Here is a 23,925-nt window from a genome sequence, read left to right as displayed (position 1 = left end):
CCTCGCCGCATATCCGAGTCCTCTGGGCCCCCGCTCTAGTCGGTTAACTGGTAGTACGACTGGTTAACTGGCGGTTATAAAAATCCTAGCTCTCCATGAAGGCCCAGCTCACTAACACCAGATTCAAAATACACGCACTTAACAAAATTCATACACACAGAGGTCGCCATGCCCGGGCATGTACCCGTTTCGCGTTCGGAGGGGCTTGTCTGTGTTTGGAGGTCGAACGCTCCTCCGAACACACAACCCCCGTTCGACGACAACTCTCCGATGCGGCCGGCTTAATCCCGACGTAGCGGCGGAGTGCTGCATCAGGACGAGGAAGGCGCTCACAACCATCACGACCACTAACATGCCGTACCTGTACGTCATCCATGATGGCCGGCTGGCCGTACCATGTCGCCGCCAGCACCGCCACGTTGGCCATAATGACGATCAAGGTCACCCATTCGAACGCCTTGGACTGCGCCAGGCGCCTCACAGGCCGCCGCAGCGGCCCCCTGGGTAGCGCGCTCTTGTCCGGCGGCCTCAACCTGAACACCATCTTGGACATCTCCACCCACTCGAGCTGCTGGCTCGTGAGGAAGGCGGACCCCGTGGTGCTCATGTTGCGGATGCGGGAGAACTGGGAAAAGATGACTCCCACGTACAGGTTCAGAAGGGTGAAGGACACCACAACCGTGAAGCCAACGTACCTGTGTGCATGTGGATAACGGACCGGGGCAAGGCCCCGAGGGGCGGCGGGGGGCAATGCCGATGAACACGTCGGGGGTAAGACCGCATGGGGCCGGGTGATTGGCGGGAAGACAGCCGGAAGGGATAAAGCAGTGGGATGTGTAACCTGGTGGGGCGATGAGTTGTAAGTTGCTGCAGCAGGGGGCAGGCCCCAGGTGGACAGAGCCCCCTGCGCTTTCTCGAGCTCCAGCGGGACGCGATGGGGTGTTGTGGGAAGAGGATGGGGCTAGCGGTTAAGGCTTAAAAATCGGGAGAGGGGAGGAAGCGGGGGGCTGCCATCTAGGCTGGCTGGGCCCGAGGGGAGCATCCTCCTGCGGTACGGACCTGCGATGCGGGGCCCCCGCAAACCTAAGTACATGGCGTTCAGGTCCTATCCATTCGGGGTTTCCTCTCCATTCGGGGTTTCCCCTCCCCCCTTTTCCCCCCCTTCCTCTCCCCACACCCACCAGAAGAATGCGGCCGGGTTGGAGTTCAGGTGCGGTTGGCGGTCCTTCACCGAGGGGGCGCTCATTGAGGCGGTCATCAGGTCCATGTAGCCGTTACAGGAGGCCACCACGAAGCACGCCAACAGAGCATTGCCCACTGACGGGGGAGGACAGTCACAGGCGGGGGCGAGACGGGGACAGGGCGTGGGGGGGGGAGGGAAACGGGGGAAAAGGCACGAGGGGTCGGGCGTGAGCGAGAGACGGCAAGGAGAGGAGTGACGGCGTGCAAAGGCCAGCAGCGGCAGGGAAGTGATAATTTGAAGGGAAGTGATAATTTGCAGCGGGGGTGGGTAGCAAGGGGATGATGGGCAAAGGGAAAGAAGTGGAGATCCGTGGTCAGTGCATTATGCATTGTGCCGTACATCTTGCTGTACTTACCGTTGTCGAAGTTGGGCCATACGTTGTCCCAGGATCGCTCCAGGGTGGTGTTTGTGCGTGGATCCAGGAAGGACCCCACGCATTGGGAGCGACCCGACACCGACTGGTCGTTGCAACTGCGTGTGCGGTTGGCGCGATTTGCGGAATGTTTTCTCAGGGTAAGGGAGGCCAAGGACGTGTTGGCCATCGCGCACAGGGGTACATATAACCGAGGGCGTGTCCGGCCCATTCACAATGAGCTGTCCCCGCCCGCCCGCTGCATGTCCCTTCATCTTTTTGATCGCCACCTCCAGAGTGTGCTCTCATCAGCGGGCAGCTAGGCGCTCGCTGGGGTCTCCTTCTGGGTGACCCGGGGCGCCTTCTGACCACGCCCACTGCCCTGGCCCCCCCCACAATGCCTCAGGGAAGCCTCCTTCCTTTCCCAACCCGTGGAGCGAAGTAGTCAGCAGCAGCACCGTCGTACTGCTAGTTGTATAAACATAAGTTGTGATACGATATGGTTGTTAGGGTTTACTCCCAGCAAAAAGCGACACGCAGACGCATTGCCGTACCTGTACAGCTTGCCGCTGAAGAGCTGCACCCCTAAGATGGCGAACACGACGAGGAACATCAGGCACAGCACGGACACATGCGCCATGGCGCCCAGGCTCAGCACCACACTCTTGAACACCAGCCGCATGCCGGGTGAGCCAGTCAGCAGCCGCAGGGGCTTGAGGGCCCGGAGGACCCGCAGCGCGGAGATCGCCTAAGAGCGCGGCCAAGGAGTTGCGAGGGGGCCAGAGTGGGGGGGCCAGAAGTGGATACGAGTGTTTCGGAAGTAGTGGCGAGACACAACCCCCAAATGATGAATTGTTATTTCTGGCGTTGCAACGTCCCCGGGAGCGCAAGTCCACGGAAACATATCAGTCTAATCCCCTTTGGGGACCCGAACACACGTTTTTGAAACATCTGAATAGCAATGTCCCAGTCACATTGCTCCACCAGCATTCTAATCACCCTCTTACATTACTCCCCACCGGCCTAGTCACGCTCACATGGGGGCCTATGTGGCTGCGTGGGTGTGTGGGTGGATGAACGTGGCGGCACTCTTTGAGACACGCACCTGGGGGCTCACGTGGCTGAGCGCAAGATCCAACAACCCTGTGACTACCACAACGAAGTCCACCTGTATCGTAAGGTACGACAATGTACGGACGCAACACCGTGAGTACATGAACATGAGCGACACGTGGGACCGGGGCCCGCAGGGTTCCCTCCCCCACTTCTGTTCAGGAGCCCCCCTCCACCTGACGCCGCTCCTGATGGCGCGCCTGGCTACATACCCCAGAGGTCTGGGTTTGCTCGTCAGTCCTTGACCGATCTGGCACTAGGTGGTGCCCAACGCAACACACGAACGCGCAGTTCAGCGCGCGCAGTCCAACCAATCCAGCCGACCCTATCCCCCACCCCGGGTCCCACCTGGTTAGTGATGTGCCGGATGTAGCCCACAAAGTTCCAGGCGAACACCTTGGCTATGAGCTCCAGGGTGAAGATGGCCGTGCAGGCCTAGGATGGTGACGGGAGAGGAGGGGAGGAATGCGGAGGGGCCATGAAGGGGACAGGGAATGGGAAAAGCATCACACTTTCGGATGTGTGGACTGAAGGATGCGTGGAGGGATGCGTGCAAAGGTGTGTGATGTGCTAGCCGCTGGCTGAGGTCCGTGGCCCCCCTCCCCACTCACCGCATCACCCCAGAACAGCGCTCTCGCCAGCGCCGAGTGGGGGTCCAGGGAGGGCCCCTCCAACGTCATCATGCCGCAGCTGGCTACGATGACGAAAAACAGGACGTAGTCGAAGGAACTACGGACACCGGGCGGGGAGGCGGGAGGCGGGAGGGCCGGGGGGCGGGAAATAATGCCAGGTTGCGACAGACAGGGTGTTACTCAGGGCTGCGAGGGAAGCAGCTCATGCGGAGCGCTAAGAAGCGCCCCAGGGGAGTTCGTCATGCCCACCACAACTTACAGCAAAACATCCAGCGACTCAGCGGCATCCAACGACTCAGCGGTACAGTGACCCAGCAAGTTCATACACCCACCCATCTCACACACATATACACATACGCCCCACTCCCCAGCCCCCATACCCCTACACGCAAACGCACCGGCTTCCCACCAAGCGATATACCCTTTGGCGCAGGCGGTTCTCCGGCCCCACAAGGAAAAATACCTTGCCCTCCAGAGGAATTCGGTGATGATGATGGTGATGATGGTGATGGTGGTGATGATGGTGGTGGTGATGATGGTGATGGTGATTATGGTGATGGTGATGACCAGGGGATTGAGACTCCTCGACTCGTCCCCTCCCACTGCCATCTTCACCACCTGTTGCCTGCGCCGTAAGCGATTGTGCAGAATCCAGATTGCCGCTGCCGCGCATACGGCCCCCTCCGGGAACCGCTATCCCTGATGGCAAAGGATTGGGTTAGGACAAGGGAGCAAAAATCATGAAATCGGTGTGAAAAGGCTGGCAGGTGATAAGCGACGGCCCCTGGAGTTCCATGGGCCATGATCGCAACCCCCGGTGAAGCGGCGGAGGTGGCGTACACGCACGCGCCCTGAGTGGTTGGAGGGCCTTGAAGCTCTCGTTGGCTGCTCACCCCGTTGTATCGAAGGAGCGGAACCTTCCTTGCCTAATCCTAATCCGCCTCCCGGGAATATCGAATCCCCTCACCCCTCGTCCTATGTCCACAGTCTGCCCCGGGCTTGTCTGGGTCAACCTAGCCGGGGTGGGGGTTTCACAGCGATATACGGCGCACCGTTCACGGTGGATTGCTCTGTTCGCAACGCGTCTGACGACATGGACCAGACTCCCGCCGACGCTAAGTTGTCATTGGGGAGCATCAGGCTGCTGTCCGTAGACCAGTACGACGACAGCAGTCCGCTGGAAAGCCGACCCTGCGGAAATGCCGTCGGCGAGCCGCCGCCGGCGCCGCCGCCAGGCTGCCGCCCGCTGTCGTCGTCGGCTTGCGGAGGCAAATCGATGCACACTTGGGTGCGTGTACGATAGCGGCGTTGGACGCCGTTAGTGGGGTACGGGGACCCGCCGGGGTTGATGGCGGCGGACGGCGGCTTGCCACCGTCCCGTCGGCGGCCGCCGTCTGTCCCGGCATCGCCCAAGAAATGGCAGTTGTGCGGCGGCGGCGGCGGCGGCGCGCCTTGCCGCCGCCGTCGCTCTCGCTGCTCTGACTGTGTTTTCTCCACCACCGTGTGTCGCAGCTAACTGAGAGGCCTTAGCCGGCATGGCCTCAGAAATCCTTGCGACACCGTGGATGCCCATCGGCTGCCTCGTTTGCGCCGTCCGCCACGATGAAGATCTGCCGTTACCGCCGCTGCCGCCGGAACCGGCGGCACCCCAGGTGAGCGCGGCAGACTCGTCGCCATTCTCCACAAGCGCGAGCGCCAATCTCAATTCGGCCGCTGTGTCACTCCGGTCGTACGACAGGGATGCGTGTGCCGTACCGTTTTTACCACACGCGGCTTCGCCGGCCTGACGCTCCTGGTGTGGTGTCAGCACGCAGTGGTGCTGGCAGCTGGGATGAAGACCACAGCTGACGGCAGCGGCGGCGTGAATGCCGCCGCTGCAATCATCGCCTGTACGACCCAGCGGCAGCTGCAGTACTTGCTGACTGCATGAAGGCCGTGGCGGGGCCGGCAGTGGCGGCAGTTGTGGAAGCGCGTCTTCGTCAGCGGACGCCAGCAACGCATTTAAGATGAGCTCTTCATCGCCCGCTTCGAAATGACGTAAGGCCCTGGACGCTTCGTTGCCGCTGCAGCTAGCGTTACCGGCCATCGCATCCGCCGCCGCCGGGACCACCGCAGTGGGTAGTGCCGCTGCCGTGGTCGAGGACGATTCAGGACGTGCAGTGGAAACAATTCGGCCGCGGTTGCCCGAGACGGCTGTCGTACCATCGCCTTCCGTACTTTCTGTTGGCGTCGGTTTGAGCTCAGGCGGACTAGTTCCTGTGTGAGAGCTGCTCCCACCCCCATCGACTTCCGGGCCCCGCGCATCATTGCTGCCGCTATGGCCGCTGCTGCCGCTACGGCCGCTGCTGCCGCTGCGGCGCATGTTGGCGATTCCGCAGCTACTGCCTCGGGCCCCAAATGCGTCAGCTGAGGTAGACACCGAGCTGATGGGGGACGAGGCCAGGGAGGTGCACGTGCAGGAACTGCACGATGGGGCTGCGGTGTGCGTGTTGAGGGCTTGCTGCACGACCCCAGGCTGGGAAGCGCGCTGCGGCTGTCGCGGCAGCAGCGGCTGCGGCGGCGATGGTGGCGGCGGCAGGTTTGCTGGTGGTGGTGTTGGCGGCAGCGGTGGGGGCAGTGTTGCTCCCGGCGGCATGCTGCACCTGCCCGCGTGACCACCCGCGGCAGGGTCGAGAGGACCCGACGCGTCGGTAGCAGCAACAGATGCATTGGTATGCACCGCCGCCCGATCCCAGGATGGGGGTTGGGCGCTGATGCTGCGTGCCAGATCCTTTTGAACAAGCCCCGCTTCCCCCGCATGCGAGTGGTTGGGGGCCGGGGCCATCTGTACGTCAACCAGGCCGACGTTGGCGTAGCCGGCGCCGCTGACGCTGCTCCTGCCGCAGACGTCGGAGGCAGCGGATACGCGTGCCGCAAATAGGCTCGCCCCAGCTGCCGGCGTGGCGACCATGCCTGTGAACCTCCCGGCGGCAGCTTCATCGGCGGAAGCCCAGCTGGTATCGGCAGGTCCCGCCGCTGTGGCCTCGCCGTCACCGTCACCTCTGCGCTCAAGCGACCGATAATGGTGATGATGCTCTGTCTTCTCAGCAACTGGGCCGGATCGGGGTGGAGCCTGCGGCATCGGCTGAACGACCGGGCCCCCGATGGCGGCGGCGGCAGCGCTGTTGCGGCCGCCACCGTTGACATCGCGCGCAGCACTGCCGGTGTTATCGTACTGCGACGGCTCTGTTGTTGAATTCTGATCGGTGACGGTCTCGCCGGGGCCCCTCTGGACGGGCTGCAGGTCCGCTGTACCGCCGCCCGTGTCGTGTTCAGCGGCCGCCCCCGCTGCCCCCGCTGCCGCCGCTGCCGCCGCTGCCCCCGCTGCAGCCGCACCTCCCGGAACAGCCGTCCTCGCAACGTCTGGAGCCGCCCCCCTGTGGCCATTGCCGCGCCACGGCCCTTCTCCGCCGGTAGCAGCGCAGCTCGGCCCATCGGCTAGTGAGGTATCCGCTGCAGCTCTTAAACCGGTGACATCGGCGGCAGGTTCACAAGGGTAGCCGTCAATAATCCGGCCTACCTTCTCACCGCGCGGACAACGTACGACATCAGTCGATGAATGCCGCCTGACCGGGGGATCGGACTCGACGCTCCGGCCTCCAGCTCCTGCTGGGATGCCTGGCACGATGTCGTACGATGTACCGCCAGGCGGCGCTGCCGAAGCAGTGGCGGCGATGACAGGCGGCAGAAGGGCCTCATTTCCCCCTGTGGCACTGTGGCGCGGACCGCCTCCTGGCCAGCTGCGGCGAGCCCGCGGCCGGTGGTTGGAACCGTTGTTCGTTGTGGTTAACGACGCAAGACCGTCGGACGACGCGGCGGCTGGCAAGGACTCGGACGGGCGGCTGCCGAAAAGAGATGTCCGGCGCGGGGATCGAATTACAGACCCCATGACACTCCGCACCTTGCTGATTATGCTGCTGTTGGTGCTCTGGGGATGGTGGAAGCGGGCATTACTGAAAGTAATCGGAATTAAACAAAGCGACCGACGGGGAAAGTACAAGTGCGCAGCGCAATGTGCCGTATTTAGTCGTACATGCGTACGTCCTTTCTTACCTGCTCGTCGTACTTGGCCTCGAAGGCCTCCAGAGTAACCGCCAAGAAGAGGGTCAGCAAGACGTACTTGCCCACCACTATCCATGCCACAAAGAATACAGCTGAGCCATAGCTTGTGGCCCGAATGGTGACGTACATATTGTCCTGGTAGTTCTCCAGAGTCAAAATCTGCATCAGGCCCCGTCACGATGGAGATGTTTTTTTTTGTGTGTGTGTGTGCGCGCGTGTGTGTGTGCGTGTGTGTGTATGTGTATGTGTATGTGTATGTGTGTGTGCGTGTGCGTGTGTGTGCGTGTGTGTGTGTGTGCGTGTGTGTGCGTGTGTGTATGTGTATGTGTGTGTGCGTGTGTGTGCGTGTGTGTATGTGTGTGTGTGTGTGCGTGTGTGTATGTGTGTGTTTTGCGAGGCCAATAATCCGGGAGAAAGCCAGGATGAGGACAAGGGCGCGGAAGAGGGCCCACTACAGCCACGATGCTAATATTCCGACAAGCAGCCTCCAAATCCCTAATCGACGCATCACCTATACCACATATACGCATGAGTGTCCAACCAGTCGGGCTACGGAAAACGACAAATGGGGTTAGTGGGGTCGTAGGGGGGAAGGAAAACAGCTGCACGAACGCGCGCAGCGACCAATTGGGCCAGTTGGTCCACATGCAGTATCAAGGTATGTGCTGAAAGGTATGTGCTGAGCAGCGGCAGCTAAACGTTGTCCAGAGTATCGGACCACTCCAAGGAGACGTCTAGCGCTACTAGGGCTGAAAACCGACATACCCGTCGCTCCGCAGCGCAGCTCCATTCCCGGACATACCCAAGGCCTCACCGTGAAGGTGGTGACAAGAGAGTTCATGAAGGTGTCGAAATTGGGGTAGTACGGCTCCTCAGCCAGAGTCAAGCCGCCGAACACGTGCAGTCCCACGATCGCGAACACGACCCAAAAGAGCGCAATGAGCACCGCGACGGCAACGAAGGAGGAGAAGGACGCCAACAGCTTGGACGCGATCTTGCGAAGGGATCTCAGGTAGCGAAAGGCCTTGAGAAGACGGAGCGCGCGAACGGCACGAAGAGCCGCCATGGCGCTGCACGGGAGCGGCGCGAGGTGCCTCCTTGAGTGTGTGTGTGTGTGTGTGTGCATGTGCGTGTTGGGGAAGAGGTCAAAGTGGCTGTACGGACGGCGAGTGAGGAAATGAAACAAGTTCAGGGGGGTGAGGAGAGAGGTGGTATGTGCTCTCCTTGATACAGAGCTTAGGAAGCGTCGCCTTCAGCGCGGAGATTGCGCAAATTGCCGAGAGGTGGGCGGGCGGACCCGCCGACAGCTGGCAACCCCGTCGTTGTACAATGTTACTGCGGACTTGGAGAGCGGAGTCCATCCGGCCGCACTAGGAGGTGCTCCGCACTACACGGAACTTGCGGCGCTTTTCATTCATTGTACGGCAAAGACATACATACATACGTACTTGAAATTCCCCGACGTCCCCACAAGGGTGAGGATGATCTCCAGCCAGGAGGCGACAACGATGAGCGCATCGAATACATTGAAGCCGTCCTGGGGTGTCGATTGGAAAGTCGGTGGGAAAGTTGGTGGGTGCGGAGTAAAGTCGAGGGGGAGGGATTTGTTGTGGAGTTGCAGCGAAAGTCGCTATAAGCCGCACAGCCGCACACATTCCATCCCATGTGGTATTAAAGGTTATTAAAAGCTAGAGGTGGCTCTACATTACGACGACGTACGACGTCTAGACAGCAACTCCAAACCGGCACGTCCTCTCCCAGCCTGCTAGGGCAGCACAGTTTCTACGTGAGCCCTAAGATAGGTGGCCTTTGCTCCGTCAGGCCGCTGCTATAGGCTCCGCTTTGTGGCCCCATAAAGATATTGTTGTTTGTCGACTCGCGAGAGCGCCAAGTTGCGCTGTGTGAGGACGTTCCCGGGAATCTATCTAACCGGACATATGGGTCAAAGAATTAAGCTTGATCCTTAAGAAGGAGCGGATCGGACGTCACAATCCCGATCAAGCCAGCCGAATCCCGGTCGAGCCTTTCGTTGCCTCGTCCCCCCCACCCATGTCCCCATATCCCACCCCCCCTCCCAAAGAGGGGGCCCCTATCGTACCTTGATGTAATCCCATAACCCCATGCCGTACAACTTGATAGCCATCTCAAGAGTGAATAACCCGGTGAAGACGTAATTGCAGTCCAGCTGCGGGAAGAGGGAGGCGAGGGGTGTATTCTGAAAGATGCTTAAAAGGAGGGGAGAGAGAGAGAGGAAGGGGAGTACGGATCCCCAGATAGATTCCAGTGCTTCGAGACGGTGTATGTGCCATGGTAGGCCAACATTAGCCGAGGGTGAAGACGGCGACCTGGCATCACAGCCTTGTTTGTTTGTGTGCGTGTGTGTGCGTGTGTGTGCGTGTGTGTGCGTGTGTGTGCGTGTGCGTGCGTGTGTGCGTGTGTGGGTCTTTGCGTTTTAATGATCTTTGCATGTGTGTGTACTTGTGTCTAGTATGTATGTCTGTCGCCTCCACATACCCACCAGCGCTTTAGCGTACGGTGCGCTCATACCGTCGTACTCCATGGCCAGCACGGCAGTGTTCGCGAAGACGATAGCCAGCATGGTGTAAGAGAAGGCGGACGACTCCACAAGCAGTCGCACTCGGAACATGACCCGGAGATGCAGGCGGCGAAGCGGCGGCTCGCCCGCCACCACCTCATCAAACTCCTGATCGGGCAACACCGTTTGGGGGGGGTACCGACATTGACATTGAAACTCACCGACTACAGCACGGCGGGGACATCTGAGACAACCCAAATAGCCGAAAAAACAGCTCAAAGGCAGAGCCAATGTTACAGCACACAGCCTGGTGATCTTTTTACCGGCGTTCTTATTCCTGGCCACCCTCGCCCCGATGCTGCCCCGCGCCGCCCCCCTCACCACCGGATCAAACATGAGGGCGGCCATGGCGAGGTTGTCCCCCATGTAGAGCTGCTGGGGATCTCTGGGCAGGTTTGGGTTGGCGACGCCGGAGTCGCTGTGTGTAGGGTTCGCATTGGGTGCTTGAGACGGTGCTGGCGACGGAGCCTTGATCTTCACCCCGCGCGAAAAAGAACCCGTGCCAAGCCCGGCGTTACGTAAGGCCGGTACTGGCAACTGCGGCTCAGCGGCCACAGCGAAGGGGGAGATGGCAACCTGCGGGGAAGATGACTCGGCGGCGGGCGCCGCCAGGGCTGCCGCAGGGGCTGCTGGGGACAGAGTTGACGATGGCGGCAATGGTACAACAGCGTTACGGCTGACGTTGAGCATACGACCTCCCTGCCGCTGCTGTGTTCTGCGGATATGAGCCTGCTGCCGTAGAGCCGGATCACCGGCGGTGGCAGTGGCGGTGGCCGTTGTTGGGGCGGTGTCCGCCGCTGCGGTGCGTGGCGGTTGCTCTTGCTGCTGCTGCTGCTGCTGCTGCTGCTGCTGCTGCTGCTGCTGCTGTTGCTGTGGAAGCGGCGGCGACGGCGATGAAAGTCCCTGCTCGTTGAGCCGTATGTCCTTCGCAGTCATTGCCGTACCCACATCCAAGGGCCCAGCTGCGTCTGCGACAGTTTCACCAAGAGCAGCGACGACGCCAACACCGCTGGCGCCGCCGCTGCGAATATGCCCTTCGCCACTCATTCCTAGGGAAGCTGAACCACCACCCACTGCCGCAAGTGACGCCGCTGCTGGCGTGGCCTCCGTCACTATCACTTCTCCGCTTTGGGACATTAGGGGGGGGCCCGGCCGCTGCTGGCCGCTGCTTAGGATTCTACAAAACGCCGATGCATCCGAGGCCGGTGTTAGCCCTGGGCCAGGCAAAACTGGGGCAGAGGCGCGCCGCGCACGACCGTCTTCGCAAGCCTCCAACTGACGAGGTTTCTCCATCAGTGCGGCCAGAAACTCGTCGCAACCGGGTCCTGGATCTAGCTGCGGCAGGTCACCGCTGCTACCGCCGCTACCACTGCCAGCGCCACACTTGCTTGTGGTGCGCCTCCGGCGCCGGCCACGGACGTGGTTACTGCTGTCGTCGCAGCTGCTACTGCCTGTGTGGAGATGCAATCGTGTCTTTGGCTTCTGCTCGCACGGCCGATAATCCTGCCTCATCTTGTGCGGCAGCAAGTCGGCTTGCGGGTGCTTGCGGCCTGGAGCCCCGCCATTACTGCTGGCAGCACCACCAATTGCGGCAGCGGTGGCAGTGGCGGCGCTACTGCCGCCGTCACCGCGACTGCTGGCGTCCTTGACGGTCGTGGCTGCAGCCCTTGTTGCTGATTCGTTGTAGCTCGAAGGAATGCCCGACAGCGAGCCGGTGGCCATCGTGCCGTTGTCACTGAACTGGGATAAGCGGGCGGTGAGCAGATTGGTGATGCTGGAGTTGAGGATGTGAGACTGCACGCGGGAAAGGAGCCATGGGGCGAGGGAGGGATTATATGGAAGTAAATAAAGAAGAGCTGGATGGCGGGGGATCGGGGGAGGGCGGGGCAGGGGCACCACTGGTGCGGAAGCCTGTAGCTGCTGCGGGTGGGTTGGTTTAATGGGTGAGGAGCACAGGAGGGAAGGCGAGCACGGAAGGCACAGCTGCCCGGGCGCCACGCAAGCGAGCCGGTGCGAGCAGAATTACACTTACACGTAGTACAGGTACCCGCAGTGGCAACGCCAAAGGCGCTTCAAGCGCGGCTTTGGAAGAGCTGCCAAACCCCCACCACCGCCCAACTCCCAGCGAATTTCCCGCAGGACTATCCACCCGCATATACACCACCCACCGCCGAGCGCCGGGCGCTGAGCTCGCTGAATCTCGATTTGGCCTTCTCCAAAAGGGTTACCACGCTATTGCGGCGGCTGCGGCCGCGGCCCGTGTTGCGCTGCATCCACAACAGAAGTTGAAGGCCGGCGGGGGAGGTAAGAACGCGAACGCCAGGCCGGGGGCCGGGAGCCGGGCACCACCGCGGGGAAGGAGAGTGCGGCAAAGCGGCGGTGGTGCAAGGAAGCCATGTCTTACGTGTATGCGACTGGACCGAAAGGCAGGTGGCATGACCTATATGCCCCGCACCGTCGACGTCCACAGCCGCGTTTACCACCCGCATACCAACTACCATTGCATCACCAACCTACCGCGCGGAACGCAGTCTGCGCCTTGGCAAATTTGATTTTGAGCACCGCGAGAAACAGATTCACCTGGTGGGGAATTGGAAGAATGCATGGGTTGGGTGCGGTTCTGGAAAATGCAGACGGACAGACAGACAGACAGACATGCTGGCAGGCAGGCAGGCTGCAGGCAGGCTTCAGGCAGGCATGCTGCAGGCAGGCTGGAAGATAGGCAGACCAAGACGTCCCCTTAACCATCCACCTTGCATAAATGCACTGCATCCCTACTCTCGCCGCATTCCGACGCACACGGTGCGTTCATCGGTGTGCATCACATAATGTAATAACTCGCTCACCAGCACATATGCCCCAATGCTGATCAGCAGAACGTAGTATATAGCGGCTGTGGGGTGGGTGCTGTCGATGGTCCGGTACATGGCGAAGCTCCAACCAGTCAGAGTGATGACCTGAAAGACACTCAGCATTGAATAGCCCGTATTGCTGAAGCCGGCAATGTTAAGCGCGTCAATCTGTGCGGTGACCTGCGTGCATGGCAGTCAATAGTTCAGTGCTGCACAGGGGGGTTTGAGGATGGGAAGGGCAAAAATGGCCAGGAGCTTAGGGATAATTGTAGAAATAGGAGCTTGGGGCGTGTGTAGAGATGTGTCTGAGACGCACTGGGATGTGTCGATTAAGCAGCAGCCTGTGTCCCCCCGGCCACTCAGCCCTCAAGCTACCTGCCCCTAAACCCCCAAGGGGGAGTACAGCCGCCGGTCCTTTTGTCACCTCTGTTTTCCTTATAACCTCCCCACCCCTCCATGCCCCTGCACCCTTCCACCACGCACCAGCTGCGTTACAAAGCTCGCAGGCGTCAGCAATGCCCCCAGCTGCTCTCCAAGGGACCTATCGCACATGTACACCTGGCCTAACCACATCACGATGGTATTTCACTGTACCATTACACGCCGCTGCGGACCACTCCATCACTAGGCCATACTCCCCGACATCAACGTATCCCCACCGCCTCAGCTCGCGCATGGCCGTCCCAACAAGCTTCTGCGTGTTAGTCCTCCGCTTCTTCCCCCTCACCACCTTCTCCCACCCCAGCCCTACCCTGCAGGTGTAGTTGGCTGGGCAGTGTCTCCAGCCGCCGCATCCCAACATGTCAGGATCCTCTGTGCTGCTCTCCGGCAACCCGCTGTCATTGGAGTAGCACTTGCGGTGATACACTCCTGTGAATAAGATGGTGCCGGCTACCGCGAATATTAGCATGAACAGCAGCATCAGGCCCACCGCGGAGCCCAGCAGCGGCACGGCCTGAATGGAAATGAAATGATGCGGCGGCGGCGGAAGGTTGTTGCGGATGCCGTTGCGGGGGTCTCCTCAAGGGGTAAGTGGGGCGTTTTGGGGTGAGACGAGTTGTGGTACCGGGTTCTGTGGGATGCCCTAAGGAAGTAGAGCATGGATGGCCGAGCGGGCTAAGGACACACAGACTAAAGGCCACCCACATACACCAGTTATTCTTCCCATACACCAACGCGCGCACACGCACATACGCACATACGCACACACACAGCCTCTCGCCATATCCTACAGCAACCCACCTCCAAAAAACACGCCACGATTGCCCGGAGCGACTCAAACCGCGTCACTGTGCGCAGCGGCCGCAGCGCTCGCACCGCCCTCAGCGCCCGCAGACCACTCGAGGAGGAGTCTGAGCCGGTGGGCAGCAGGGCCACGTAGCCCACCACGACCATGGCGCCATCGAAGACATTCCAGGGATGGCGCAGGTACAGCCGAGGACCGCCCAAGGCCAGCACGCGCAGCAGCATCTCCACAGTGAACATCGCGTTGGATGCCGCCTCTACATGTGGGACATGTGGGGGAGGTTTGGAGACGGGGGGGGACATATGGTCACAGACTCACGGTTGCGTTGCGGTTGCGTTGTTGTTGCGTTGCGGTTGTGGTTACATCCCCCTTACAGTGATTGAATTGCGCGGCGTTCACTACGTGTATTCGTACTATAGATCAATTTAAAGTATGGACTTTATACACGACATGGACTTATTTGTTGCATCTTGAAACATTAAGAAGAGTTACCTACGGTAATGGATGAAAGTAAGGAAGGGGAATTTATTTGTTTATTATGTCACGACTCGCCCACTCAGGCCCCCCACATGGGACGACATATCGGCGGACAGACAAACAGACAGACAGATGCGGCAGACGGACGAACGGTTTTCGCGGCGCCGTGTTGTGTTTTCGTTCGGTTGGATTTGGAAAGCTCCACCGGAAGGCGGAGGAGTCGGGAGGGAAGGCTCTGTGGTGGTGTGCCAATCGACTCCACGGGGAGCAAGGTGGAAAACACCGTCCCTTCAAGGCCTTGAGGCCCGCAAATGAATAAACACTGAAAACGCCGAGGTGAGGCAAGGCCTGAGTCTGCCGTTTTGTCCTCACCCGCCCAGAACAGTGCACGGTTCCAGGGTGAGTTGTCTGGCTCTGTGGGTCGGTACAGCGCCAGTGTCGCTGTGTTGATCAGGATGAGCAGCACCACAGCGAGCTCGAAATCAGGGTGCGCGCACAAGCGCGCTGCCAGCCGCCGTGGCCACGGGAGTCGCACAAGCTCCTGCTCGCCGAGTTGGTAGGTGCTGTCGTCGCCCACCAGCGACGCGCTGAGCCCGGTGCTGCCAGAGCGGTAGGACCGCTGGCCTGGCTGCTGCTGCCGCTGCTTCTGGGAGGATCCTTTGACAGCGGGTGCGGTAGCAGCTCGTCGTGGCGCTGCTTTGAGGCGCTTTTCTTCTCCCACGGTGGTTGAAGCCTTTAGCTCGCTTGCACATGGCGTGCTGGCATTTAGTGTCAGGGCAGAGGCTGGGCCGCCCTCCTGCTGTTGCTGCTGCTTCTGCTGCTGCTTCTGCTGCTGCTGCTGCTGCTGCAGTGTACGTCGCGGCACTGCCTCTGTTGCTTCAGCCATCGCCTCGCCCCGTGCCCAGGAAATGTTGCGCAACGCTACGTGGTCGTGTACTGCAGCTGCTGTGGTAGCCGAAGATGCGCTGCCCCCGCCGGTGCAACCGTTACCGGCAGAGACAAGAGGACGAGAGAGGGTCCTAGACGGGGGCGAGGCCGTCTCTGCAGGCTCCCGCACGGCTACAGCATCTCGTCCAGTTTGGGCAGCCTCTGCAGTACTCGAGGTCAGGTTTCCTGCGCACAGCCCGTTGTTATTGGCAGCAGTCGCTCCCAACGGCGCCCGATGGAATGTTACGACCGCGACGTTGGCTTCAACCGGGTAGCAGCCTGGCGCAGTCGGGTGCATCGGCGCGGTTTTCACAGGTCATTTGTCAAATGTGCATAGTATTTGAAATGATTAGCGGTTAGATGCAAGCTATGCGGTCGAAGGCTGCAGAGCAGTCGAAGCTTCAGCGGTCGACATCCAACAAGGCAAGGGACACGTACCGGCCTTCTGCCGCACCGCCTCCGCCAGTGCCTCAGCTTTCGTGACCTGCTCTTTATATACATTCTCAGCGCGCTCAAGATCCGCTGCGAGGACTTCGTCTCCGGTTATTTCCTTTGCTTGCGCTTGTAACAATAACCGGTAATGGGCCGTTGGATTTGAGCGGCAGATGGTTTCAGGGTTCTTGTATGGTGACGTCGAATCGGTTTGAGTAGTGCATCGCCCTTGTGTTATGCTGCTGTGGGCCAGGTTCATTCAGGACCAGGCAGGAAGCCGGGGTGAAAAGGACCCAACTAACCTTCCTAGCATCAAAAGAACATTTGCAGAAAATATTTACTATTTCTGCAACTTAGAGCGGCTACGCGTCCTGGAAATTCAATATCCCAGCCTAATCGCCATAAGGGGGAATCTCATTGCGGGATCAAACAATAGGTCAAATCTCTACCAGTATTTAACTGTAAGTCACTTGTCCTAATCTTTGCAGTGCGTGATGTCCAATGCAGCCAGGAGACAAAGGGTTGGTAGACGTTCAGAGTACGGAGCCCGAGTGGTCGCTAAAGTGGGCGCGTCAAGCGCGCGCCCGGAACATGCACAGATACAACTCTGAGCGTCTTACTAATTTAAATCAGCTCAAATGCCGTATGAAACATGCATTCCTGCTTGTCTTCACCGTGTACGGAGAAAATGACAGCATCCGTCCGCACCCACTGCATAGGAGCCGAACTCCTCGGTTATCACTTCCAATGCATAGAAATACATCAAACGGGTATCTTATGGTCAAACAATAATCGAAAACAGTAATGACGGCCACCCAGACCTCCGCCGGGGATTGTAACGTTTCACATATACATAGCCATCTGGAGTGTCCATTCCTATATGGCCAGTTACATATGTATTATGACAGGAAAAATGTCCCTGTGGCGTTGTTTTCGGCTACAGATCGACGAATGTCTTCAGCTACTGCACAGAGTCTCACAGTTCTTGGCGGCTGGCGTAGTCGTGCCGAGGTCGCCCTGATAGCTCATACCAGCTATAGCCGCACTTATATGCAAGCAATGATGGCTTCTTGCACCATAATAAGGACCTGATTCCCGCTGCAATATTGCCATCTAGGCAATCGAGACCTGAAGCGATGAGCGGCGATGCACGCATGGGACGCCAACTAACCAGCAGTGGCAACTGACTGCAGAGCTCGGCAGTGGCCTGCAGTGGTTAGCCTGGGTCGGCCTTGTCAGTCATCAAATGTGCAGAATTCTCCTGCTGGGATTATTTACTTGCTTAGCATTACCGCAGCGCTCGTCTGCCGTACGCACGTGTTCTGTTCGATGCTACAGTCGTATGACGCGACAGCTCTCTAATACCAATAACAAGCCACATATATTTGAAAGGCAAGTCATGGGTAAGGAGTTTGTGCAACTTTCTTGCGCGTTGGTAATATACAAAAACGGACGGGGCCATCAAAACCCAGCTAGGTAATGATGTGTTACCTTTCTCCTGAAATAGGAAAGGTACGGAACAGCCCCACGGCGACGTGGGTTTCATTCGCGCATCAAGGCAGGCACGCATGTCATCCGCACAGGTGGCGAGGGCCGACGGGGCGATGGGAGCACTGAGTGCTCCTGGATGCTGAAGTTTGCAGAAACGACGCGGACGCTGAACTCGGTGTAGGGAGGTCGGCGTCAGAAAGCCCCATAGGCTGGCAGATCCCATGTGACCTGCAGCAGCTTTTAAAGGTTTTGGAAGCAAAGGAAATCCCGTCAAATTAACATGACAGCGCATCGTGTTTGGGTCACTGTCAGCTTCCATACCTCCAAGGAGTGCAGGATAGCCAGATGCTGCGGCAAACCCCAAACACTGCCTTCCAGTTAAGGCCCCACAGCACGACACTCCATATTGGACACACACGCATATAGTAGTAAGAACTCATGCCCGATGGGAGTGCTTTTGTTCCGTTGGTTGCTTCCCCAGGTGAAATTCCTCAGGTATAAGTCTCAACTTCCTTGTTGTCGCCACTCGTTGGAGCAATGTGCTTGGAAGCCGAAGTGGCCGCCATGCTCAATAGACAGGCCGGCAATGCTTGCAGAGGTGGGCCTGCGTGCCTGCGCCCATTCTCCAACTGCGTCCTCCACCTTTTAAAAGAGCAATATCAGGTTACAAAGGATTATAAAGTAAAAAATGTTATGCAAAAGGCTATTTTCTCCAACTTGCAACGCGCTACATGGATCAGCACTGTCCCATACATCGTGTTCGTCGGCTTTGCCGACCAGGGACATCCTCCGACCACCAACATGTACTCTCTGAGCTCAGGTAACGTCCTGCCAAAGCCCTAGAAGCTGACCATACACACGATACCGTCGGACAAAGCGTTACGAACGCTTAGGCCCCGGAAAGGAGCCACCCCAACTGAAGGCCCCAGGCAGGCAAGCAGGCCAAGCACCTTTGTATGCCGCGATCCGCGTAGTGAAGCTGCACCGTATTTGTCCCATAAAGCGCATGGGTTGAACGGGACGACAACATGCGCACAACAATACGGAATACGCCCGCCTCGTCAGGCGCTACAAGAATTATATAAATGAATTCAGGATCAGGACAGCACCTGAGGCCACCGGGGAAGCCCATGGCCAAGCGCCCATTACCTCAATGCCCTCCTCCACCATCCCTGCAAGACCTCAAGCACAACGATCATTTCCAGAACGCCATCAAAGGAGAAGGACAACAGACACAACATGCACACGCTGATAAGATGTACCTAACGGAGAGGGCTCTCGCGTCTGTACCTGCACGCACGCAGGTACCACGGCGAATCACAGGATGCAGGGCACAGAACCACGCTATAGCGCCGCGCCACGTCTAGGTACAGACAGGCAAAGAAAATGGGGCTTGAGAATCAAGGCTTTGAACACATCAAGAGGGTCGCTACAGTAGTAATGCAACCCAGACAGAACCTCACGCGCCTGAGTCCATGCGTGCCGTTAAAGCGACCACCAACACCAGCGAACGAGGATTGAAGAAAAGACGACGAAGAAAGGACACAAGAATGCAGCCAAGAAGGTGATTATTATTAGGATCGACGGGGGACCACAAGCAAAGTAACTCGAGACACGCCCCAAGCTTGTTGGCCCCGTCATCTCAAGCCGCTCAGTCCCCTTGTAGCAGCGGCAAACCGCCTCAGAGTTCACATCTGCCACTCAACCCTGCTTTTGCTGCCCTCACCTGCACACGCACCCTTCCTGCAACTTGCCAACCAAGCGCGCACACCACTCTCACAGCGTCATTCAAGAGTCCTAGCCGCGCCAGCCAGCATGGGCCAGCCAGCATCATTATTCACACCTCTGTAAAGTCATCGCGTCTACGGTTGGTTTATTCGTTACCTCCCCCCAGACATCATTTGCGAACCATTCCCAACACCCACCCCCCTCCTGCCGCAACCACCTGCGGCAGCGGCGCAGGACGCACGAGGGCCCTGCGCCGCGCTGCACTCGCACGCTCAAGTCTATGCCCCCCAGGCATGTAAGATGCGGCTGGTCGCCAGAAGAACAAGCAATCCAGCGCGTGTGGGGAAGAGAACTCGCCTTAACGCCCATCGCGTATTAAGGTGAGTTGGACCCCCTTTTTCATTTGCAGATGATGCCCCAAGGCCTGAAATAGGGCAGGCTTGCATAGATGCACAATAGGGAAAGATGCAACCTTGGGTGGAATAGGGCTAAAAATAAATGTCATGGGCAACCAAGTTCTGGTCACCTGCTAACGAGGCTAATAAACCAAGTTCCAGCGGCTCCGCCACAAGCCTACAAACGCATGATAACGTACAGCAATATATAGGCCGAATAGATACACTTACTACTGAGCGACTTGAAGAACAATTCCATGTACTCTTATAATCTTGTGGCGGATGCGCATATAATAAGTCGTCCCGAGATTGCTTACGTGGGCTGAGCCCTCCCCGGGATTCCCCCGATCCTAGCACAATAACGTGACGTCGCCTCCTGCATCGTGAGCTAGACAGGGCCCCCTGCATCATGTGCAGCAGCCCATCCCTGCAATACAACAACGTGGTTCTCCTCTTCAACAAACCAACCAATTCGAGCAACCGGTGCCCATCCAAGTTGTAGCAATCGTAAGATGCCCCACCCCTAGTCCCCTAGTCGGTCAGCCCCCCAGGAGTCCACCTGCTGCCTCGTGTGCCATCGCGCGTCACCGGGTTGACCAAATGGGAAAAAAAACGCAGCGCGCCAGGCCTTCATGCCACTCTCCATCGCAGCTGCTTTGGCAAATGCTGACCCAGTCACGCCAATACGCCAACTGCGACCTGGATTTACACCCATCTCTCAATCGATTCTCACGAGCTCCGCACCCAACCACACCGAGACGCTGCACGGACAGCAGGGTAAGGCTCCACAGCCGCGCGCTTATTCCAGCTCTCACAGCGCGTAGCACAGTTTGGCATCCGTACTTGCAAGAGCAATCCCAAAGGCCTTCTGCAGCGTCAGCGGGTACGCAAAGTCCAGCGCGAAATCCTCGCTCCCCTCCTCAACCTTGCCAAACTGCAGCACCAGGTCCGAGCCCTTGCGGTCCGTATTGTGATCCCAATGAACCAGTTGGAAGTTCTTCACCGAGGAAGCCCGCACGCGGCCGTGAAAATCCAATGTATAGGCCTTGAGCGTCGAGTCCCACTCCGGGGGACGCGTGGCGAGCATGCACAGATGTCGCTCCAGCCGGGGCGAAAGCTCCCGCCGACGAGCCGCTTCGAGGCAGCTCGCCAGCGAGTCCGAGCCATCCGGCGCCGACGGCGTCCAATTCGCGTCCGGCAGCGGCGTTGCAATCAGCATGGTCCGTGGGCCCCCTTTCGTCGTCAGCACCGTCTGCTTAAAATGAACCGCCATTTCCTCCAAGCCAAAAGAATCCGGCTGCTGATGCTGCCGGCTGCTGGCGCTGGCGCTTGGGTTTCCTTGTTCTGCCGTACCTGCCGACGTCTCCTCAGCTGGGCTGACAGGTCGTACAGCGGCGCCGCCGCTCGCGCCCTCGTTGGTCAAGTGAGCGGCACCGCTCCCGCTTCCCTGCCGGCACGCAACAGAGCCAGAAGCGGCGGCGGCGGCGGAACAACCCCGCGACATGAGGCTGTACTCCGTGCCGACAAAGTTTGCGCGCAGTTTGGCGATTCGGTGCTCCGAGTCGCGCCCGAGATCGGCCTGGCTGGTCGACAACACGTAGTTCGAGTTGGTTGACTTCTTGCGCTTGCGCGCAGCGAGCACAAATGTATCACCGTTGTCTAGAAACAAATGATAGGCCAGCGTTTGGCCCATGAAGTTCTTGACGCGGCGCATAGTGCAGCGGATCATGCCGTCAGATGGCGCTGCCCACTGCAAGGCGTCCTCCGCTCGACCCGCAGCCAGCAGTCGCTTTACCTCCTCCTCCCACAATCGTACCGCGCTGGGCTTGCATCCACGTGCTGCGGGTGACACCGGCTGTACCCAAGGAGAAGCCGCCACTGAAATCTCCGCTCCAGAGCCATTGTCATGCACCACCCCGTCGCCCTCCGCAGGAGTAGTTTCCTCCTTGGGTTCTGTGACAGCTGCAGCAATCTCCTCCACCTCTGTGATTTGCTTGGGCACCTTCAGGAGCCTGCATGGGAAGAGACGGTTAAGGGTTTCGCAAGCAAGGCCGTGGTATTAGGCACATGCAAGCATGGCTGGAGGATGACCGTAGCGCGACGACGGAGTTCATAAGTCTGGAGGCAGGGTGTGCGACCAAAAGCGGGCGTGAGCTAAGCAACAACTTACTCAATGTTGTGGCGAATTAAGCAAGCAGAGGAGCAAATGACTCGGAAAGAACCCTGGACTTACGAGAGGCGATGAGCCTTTGGTGTTTGGCAAGCTGCCATGCTGGCCGGCCGCTTGCCGCTCGCTGGGGATGGCTGCCCCCAAATTGATGCGCCTTGCTGAATTGTCCGCCTTGCTGCCATTGCCGCCGACGGGGACGCAGGTGGGCTGGCCCACATATCTGCGTTCTGCACGGTTTCCTGACATGCAGGCGAGTGCCTGCGAGATGGAGGTTATAACAAATGAAACAGCAGTCCTTCGCAATGCAGTGAGGTACGATGAAGAATCAATCCAGCAAATTCTAAACTCACGGTTCGGAAGTGGACGAGGACTCCTTGCCGCTTGAGGAGGGAACGTCCTTCTTGATGCGGATCTTATTACGGGCTGCCAATACCACCTCAGCACTCGTCTCCTGGAAAACCGCGTTTTGAAATACACCTGTGGCTCCCAGCTCTCGCATTGCAATATCACCTTCGTCGTGTGTCTTTGGCCCTGTCAAATGTGTCGCGGGGGAAGGCTGCATCAGCTGAGCTTGTCTAAACCTGCCAGGCTGTCAAATTTTTGAGCAGCGTACACCATCCTATGCATAGGAGGAAACTTGACAAAGAACAAAGCAACAGCAGGGTTGCGCTGTGAGCAATAGGACACTGCTTGCAAACCCCCCAAAGTTTGACGGCACATCCTCCACAGCACTTACTGAATGCTTGTCTAAACAGCTTTGCCATTCCAGGCCGAGCAACTCAGGCAGTCCCCGACAAGTTGATAGCCTTGCAAGTTGCAACCTGTAACAAAGACAGTGTTTATTGCCACCACATTACTATAAAAGACTGTTTTGAAGGCCATTCATCCTTAATCATGTGGAAGCCGACGCGTAAGCCGCGCATCGCCACGTCACGCCGCATGTTGTCTCCCAGCAGACGACTTGCTTACCTTGAGGAGCTTAAGAAAGGAGCTTAAAGTCTCCAACTTTACGAGGCCGCGTGGAGAGCGCTGAGGTGGAGAAGGACCCTTGCACTCCCTAGCCGAGCCAGTCTTAATTGCAGTCCAAAGTTAAAACATATATTCGAAACAATGCCCGTTTACTGTGGGATGAAACGTATAGAGAAATGCAGGACAAATCCTGCGATGACCTGACCGGCTTCCGTGCTTCGTCCAACAGCTGTTTTTTTCAGAAGGAATCGACTGATACGATTTTCAGCGTTATCATACCGTACCATGTATTTGTCTTGGCGGACAGGTAAAAAGTAGAGGCCAACCTCTTGATCATTGCACGCAACTTTTTAGATTCCAGCGTGTCTGCTTGCATGTCAGACGGACGTCACTTGGCACGCGGCCCGCATTCACTCCACAATGATAGTGTCCATAGTATTTGACCTCGTTCCCTATCCTTGGTGGTTGCACATGGCATGATATTATGGCGCCTCATATCCCTGGCATACGAAAGCCAAAGACCCTGGCAGCTTGCCACGAATACACCTTTTTGTCATATGCAATAGGTACTTTACAGGACGCATGCAACTCGCTACCGTGGATGCGTATAAGCAACAGTGGCTGCATACCACCCGACATGTGGAAATGTGGTGGGCTGCTGTCCCGGTTCAGTTGTTCGGGTATTTTTTTCATTTCAGGCTCGTGATTTCCTCGGAGCACTGCGCTGAGGCGCACTTCAGCCTGGTCGTCCTTGATTGCCGCACCTTTCACCTTAGCTGTTTTCTCCTAGCTGTACCATCCATTTTCAAGTTTGGGGGACGGTTGCTCACATTGCGATTGTAATTGATATCGGGAGGGTATCGGGAGGGCGGTGTCATCACCTGCCATCGTGATCCCGCAGCTATCCTTTACAACCGTACTATCCTGCGCGCGCGCACATTACCTCCCACTTAAGTCACAATATTGCCACAAGCAAAGTGCCCAGTCGACGCACCGGACACTTTCTGTAAACCACCTGCTAACTAAATAAATGTGAAGAAAATCCGAGTTGTGCGCCTGTGCGTACCAAGCTTACAATATTTTCCACGTTTCCACAAAATGTGGGAAATGTGGGAACGCCACAAAAGAGGGACGGCAACGGAATCTGTTGGCAGGAACGGTTCACACTAGAACCCTTACCCGCCTTCCACCGCCGCTTCAT

General features: G+C 58.3%; 2 protein-coding genes across 2 annotated transcripts in view; both read right to left on the bottom strand.

Annotated features, from left to right (window-relative positions):
* Positions 1 to 20,492, bottom strand: part of VOLCADRAFT_104652 (uncharacterized protein) — a gene marked incomplete at its 3' end in the record, with an annotated part of 26,187 nt that extends 5,695 nt beyond the window's left edge. The window contains exons 1-27 of the mRNA XM_002950227.1: positions 19,189 to 20,492; positions 18,753 to 18,825; positions 16,952 to 17,099; positions 15,978 to 16,213; positions 14,985 to 15,269; positions 14,132 to 14,391; positions 13,617 to 13,844; positions 12,884 to 13,069; positions 12,555 to 12,617; positions 12,206 to 12,304; positions 10,359 to 11,831; positions 9,960 to 10,145; positions 9,540 to 9,626; positions 8,890 to 8,978; positions 8,256 to 8,511; positions 7,433 to 7,600; positions 7,281 to 7,307; positions 4,841 to 6,902; positions 4,393 to 4,734; positions 3,959 to 4,039; positions 3,320 to 3,402; positions 3,057 to 3,143; positions 2,701 to 2,763; positions 2,150 to 2,343; positions 1,599 to 1,714; positions 1,182 to 1,317; positions 362 to 695 (exon numbers count right to left, since the gene is read on the bottom strand). Of these exons, the coding sequence (XP_002950273.1) occupies positions 362 to 695; positions 1,182 to 1,317; positions 1,599 to 1,714; positions 2,150 to 2,343; positions 2,701 to 2,763; positions 3,057 to 3,143; positions 3,320 to 3,402; positions 3,959 to 4,039; positions 4,393 to 4,734; positions 4,841 to 6,902; positions 7,281 to 7,307; positions 7,433 to 7,600; positions 8,256 to 8,511; positions 8,890 to 8,978; positions 9,540 to 9,626; positions 9,960 to 10,145; positions 10,359 to 11,831; positions 12,206 to 12,304; positions 12,555 to 12,617; positions 12,884 to 13,069; positions 13,617 to 13,844; positions 14,132 to 14,391; positions 14,985 to 15,269; positions 15,978 to 16,213; positions 16,952 to 17,099; positions 18,753 to 18,825; positions 19,189 to 19,296 (7,470 nt within the window). The 5' untranslated portion in view covers positions 19,297 to 20,492. The remainder of the gene's footprint in view (positions 1 to 361; positions 696 to 1,181; positions 1,318 to 1,598; positions 1,715 to 2,149; positions 2,344 to 2,700; positions 2,764 to 3,056; positions 3,144 to 3,319; positions 3,403 to 3,958; positions 4,040 to 4,392; positions 4,735 to 4,840; positions 6,903 to 7,280; positions 7,308 to 7,432; positions 7,601 to 8,255; positions 8,512 to 8,889; positions 8,979 to 9,539; positions 9,627 to 9,959; positions 10,146 to 10,358; positions 11,832 to 12,205; positions 12,305 to 12,554; positions 12,618 to 12,883; positions 13,070 to 13,616; positions 13,845 to 14,131; positions 14,392 to 14,984; positions 15,270 to 15,977; positions 16,214 to 16,951; positions 17,100 to 18,752; positions 18,826 to 19,188) is intronic.
* VOLCADRAFT_90731 (uncharacterized protein) lies at positions 20,397 to 23,925 on the bottom strand (the record flags this gene model as incomplete). The annotated part of the gene is made up of 3 exons (XM_002950226.1): positions 20,397 to 21,597; positions 22,106 to 22,286; positions 23,904 to 23,925. 3 exons carry the CDS (start codon positions 23,923 to 23,925, stop codon positions 20,397 to 20,399), a joined length of 1,404 nt encoding a protein of 467 aa, XP_002950272.1.

Source organism: Volvox carteri (genome assembly GCF_000143455.1).
Source record: "Volvox carteri f. nagariensis unplaced genomic scaffold VOLCAscaffold_18, whole genome shotgun sequence".
NCBI classification, from domain to species: domain Eukaryota; kingdom Viridiplantae; phylum Chlorophyta; class Chlorophyceae; order Chlamydomonadales; family Volvocaceae; genus Volvox; species Volvox carteri.
This window is presented reverse-complemented; position numbering and strand designations above follow the sequence as displayed.